Source organism: Limulus polyphemus, unplaced genomic scaffold (genome assembly GCF_000517525.1).
Source record: "Limulus polyphemus unplaced genomic scaffold, Limulus_polyphemus-2.1.2 Scaffold10585, whole genome shotgun sequence".
NCBI classification, from domain to species: Eukaryota; Metazoa; Arthropoda; class Merostomata; order Xiphosura; family Limulidae; genus Limulus; species Limulus polyphemus.
The window spans coordinates 12,842-17,247 of NW_013676195.1; the positions used below are offsets into that span (position 1 = coordinate 12,842).

The 4,406-nt window shown below is 30.3% G+C and overlaps 1 protein-coding gene across 1 annotated transcript in view; it reads right to left on the minus strand.

The window, feature by feature from the left end:
• LOC106476442 (neprilysin-2-like) overlaps positions 1 to 3,701 on the minus strand; it is a gene marked incomplete at its 5' end in the record, with an annotated part of 10,533 nt that extends 6,832 nt beyond the window's left edge. Inside the window, 3 exons of the mRNA XM_013937101.2 lie at positions 286 to 353; positions 1,462 to 1,572; positions 3,579 to 3,701. Coding sequence (XP_013792555.2) covers positions 286 to 353; positions 1,462 to 1,572; positions 3,579 to 3,701 — 302 coding nt within the window. The remainder of the gene's footprint in view (positions 1 to 285; positions 354 to 1,461; positions 1,573 to 3,578) is intronic.
• Positions 3,702 to 4,406: the final 705 nt, after the last annotated feature.

Consider the following 4,406-nt stretch of genomic DNA (forward strand, 5'->3'; position numbering starts at 1 on the left):
CGCCACATTATAACACCCCCACGGCTGAAAGGGCGAGCATGTTTGGTGTGACAGGGATTCGAACTCGAGACCCTCAGATTGCGAGTCGAGTGCCTTAACCACCTGGCCATGCCAGGCCAATAATTTAATACTCTAACCCTAACTTTCTTACCTTTGTCATCAAATCCATGTGTAATTTCGTGGCCAATAATTTAACACTCTAGCCCTAACTTTCTTACCTTTGTCATCAAATCCATGTGTAATTTCGTGGCCAATAATTTAATACTCTAACCCTAACTTTCTTACCTTTGTCATCAAATCCATGTGTAATTTCGTGGCCAATAACCACACCAATTCCTCCGTAGTTCAGTGATCTAAATTTAAATATATTTATTTGAAGATAAAAGTACAGAAATGGCTCGATATAGTTAAAATATGAAAGTTGTTATAACAAAACTAATTCCTGACATGAATCACAAAACTAATTGCAAAAATAAAATACATTTAAAACACGTTGCTAGAGTCCGAAAGTCCATGTTTTACGGGTTTAAATTATCTAATGAATATAGAACTATCCAAATTCACGAAAAAGGTAAACAACTCCATCCTAATATATATCAAACATAATGTTAATCTAGCATATGCTATTTGAAATATTTCGCCTTATTACAATCTTTACCGCCAGATGACGTTACAAAACGATTTAGAATAGATCGTAAAAGTGATCCGAAACCCTCTGAAGTTACGTAAGTTGTTGTTCATTAAATGTCATAATCAGTTATATAAAACCAACATTATTACATACACGAGCTTCTATACCTAAACAATTATAGGAACTCTTTTCATTGCGTCATATCCAACATTTTGAATGTAGAAATTAATTACTCTCTAACCCGGTTCCACTGTTATTTCCTTGTTATGGAAAAAAATAAATAAAAAATATAAAAAGTAACATTTAGAAGATGGCCTAAGGGTTAATAGCCATCTACTTAAGATTAGTTGAAAGTTTATGAGCATGTTGGTATACAGGTTACCATAGGACCAGTAATATAAAGTTTTGAATACTGTACGTGATTACGTCTCACTGTTAGATATGAAACGTTGTACAGAAATAAATCCATTATTCCACAAATAGTTGTTTCAAAACTTCATACTGATCGTAAGTTAAATGGGTGCTTCATTAAAAGCGAATACGACATGTAAGTTTCGGAGTTCCTGAAGTACGAAGACACTACATATCCCATTCTCTGGCGGATTATGTATTTAAAATGATATCAAAATATTAAAATCGATACATCGTGTCAAACGTTGAGTTAGCACTAAATATCAGTTACTCTCCGTGGAAAACCATACTGTAGAAGATGATAACATCTGACGGTCATAACCAACTTTTTGATCAAACATCGTCTTGTTATATATTTCAATTTATACATACTAAAAATTTATAAATATCATTATAAGATAGTTTGCCATAGAACATACTTAGGAAAATAGTGACTGTAGAACAATGGCTGAAGGATTCCGGCTGGAAACACAATGTCGTTTTTATTTGGATTGTAGAAAGCGTTCACAACGGCAGGTTCTGTCATCCACCTACGGGGAACAAGAACTCTAATGGACTTTCCTAGTTAAATCAGCTCAAATTACGGAAACGGGTAGTTCATTAGAACAAAGTACCTTGCTGCCATCTCTTGACAGACAGTATAACTAATCGGACAGAGTACAACTACTTGAGCATTAATTAAGTTGTAGTTATGTCTTAAAAACAAAAATAAAACATAATATTCCACATATAAATGTAGTATATTAAAGGTGAGGTTTACCGAGATCTACATGACGGTAAATTAAGTTTTATACTTATAATCTAGGCCTTACTTATTTACATACCAAAACCCTATGTACATATTAATCTCCAGCAACTTAATGTAAACATTTGGATTATCTGAAACTTCATTAGATGAGTAGATATGAAACGTTTAAATTTTATTGACAAGAAATGACGTCATCTTGTTTTCACACTCATAGTTATAGGGTAAATAACAAATTTAAAATTTTGATCAACTTGTGTGTGTCACACATTATATTTTGAAATAATTAGACATTACGTTTATTATTGTTTACCGTGTTTTACCAGATGTAATGTATAATTATTGTTAGATTCTATATAATAATATTGTTGACCGTGTTTTACCACCGTGTTTTACCAGACGTAATGTATAATTATTGTTAGATTCTGTGGAATCAACAATAATATTTCACAGAATCTAACAATAATTATACATTACGTCTGGTAAAACATGGTCTAACAATAATATTATACAGAATCTAACAATAATTATACATTACATCTGGTAAAACACGGTAAACAATAATATTTCACAGAATCTAACAATAATTATACATTATGTCTGGTAAAACACAGTCAACAATAATATTATACAGAATCTAACAATAATTATACATCATGTCTGGTAAAACACGGTCAACAATAATGTTCCACAGAATCTAACAATAATTATACATTACGTCTGGTAAAACACGGTAAACAATATTATTCCACAGAATCTAACAATAATTATACATTATGTCTGGTAAAACACGATCAACGATATTATTATATAGAATCTAACAATAATTATACATCATGTCTGGTAAAACACGGTCAACAATAATATTTCACAGAATGTAACAATAATTATACATTATGTCTGGTAAAACACGGTCAACAATATTATTATATAGAATCTAACAATAATTATACATTAGGTCTGGTAAAACACGGTCAACAATAATATTTCACAGAATCTAATAATAATTATACATTACGTCTGGTAAAACACGGTCAACAATAATAGAATCTAACAATAATTATACATTATGTCTGGTAAAACACGGTCAACGATATTATTATATAGAATCTAACAATAATTATACATCATGTCTGGTAAAACACGGTCAACAATAATTTTTCACAGAATGTAACAATAATTATACATTATGTCTGGTAAAACACGGTCAACAATATTATTATATAGAATCTAACAATAATTATACATTACGTCTGGTAAAACACGGTCAACAATAATATTTCACAGAATCTAACAATAATTATACATTACGTCTGGTAAAACACGGTCAACAATAATAGAATCTAACAATAATTATACATTATGTCTGGTAAAACACGGTCAACAATATTATTATATAGAATCTAACAATAATTATACATCATGTCTGGTAAAACACGGTCAACAATAATGTTCCACAGAATCTAACAATAATTATACATTACGTCTGGTAAAACACGGTCAACAATAATATTCCACAGAATCTAACAATAATTATACATTATGTCTGGTAAAACACGGTCAACAATATTATTCCACAGAATCTACCAATAATTATACATTATGTCTGGTAAAACACGGTCAACAATATTATTCCACAGAATCTAACAACAAATATACATTATGTCTGGTAAAACACGGTCAACAATAATATTATTTCACAGAATCTAACAATAATTATACATTATGACTGGTAAAACACGGTCAACAATGATATTATTCCATAGAATCTAACAATAATTCTTTACTTACTTGTCTTTGTTGACAGGTTGTCGCAACTTCATCAGATTTTTAGAAGCTTCAAATTTAAGGACAGTCAGTACGTTGACAAGAAATAAATCTTCTTGGACAACCAACTGTTGAAAACAGAAACTGCTTAATAATTACGAATAAATAAAATGTACCTGATCACAAAGAATCCTCTTACAAAATGTAGGCACCTCAGTCTGAAATATACAGAAACTATTAAACTACGTTTTGATAAAACACGTTACCTTGATTATGGTAACAATATTAAACCACGTGTTGATAAAACACGTTACCTTGATTATGGTAACAATATTAAACCCCGTTTTGATAAAACACGTTACCTTAATTATGGTAATAATATTAAACCACGTGTTGATAAAACACGTTGCCTTAATTATGGTAATAATATTAACGTGTTTTATCAACACGTGGTTTACCTTGATTATGGTAAAATATTAAACCACGTGTTGATAAAACACGTTACCTTGATTATGGTAATAATAATATTAAACCACGTTTTGATAAAACACGTTACCTTGATTATGGTAATAATATTAAACCACGTTTTGATAAAACACGTTACCTTGATTATGGTAACAATATTGAACAACGTGTTGATAAAACACGTTATCTTGATTATGCTAACAATATTAAACCACGTGTTGATAAAACACGTTACCTTGATTATGGTAATAATATTAAACCACGTGTTGATAAAACACGTTACCTTGATTATGGTAATAATATTAAACCACGTGTTGATAAAACACGTTACCTTGATTATGGTAACAATATTGAACCACGTGTTGATAAAACACGTTACCTTGATTA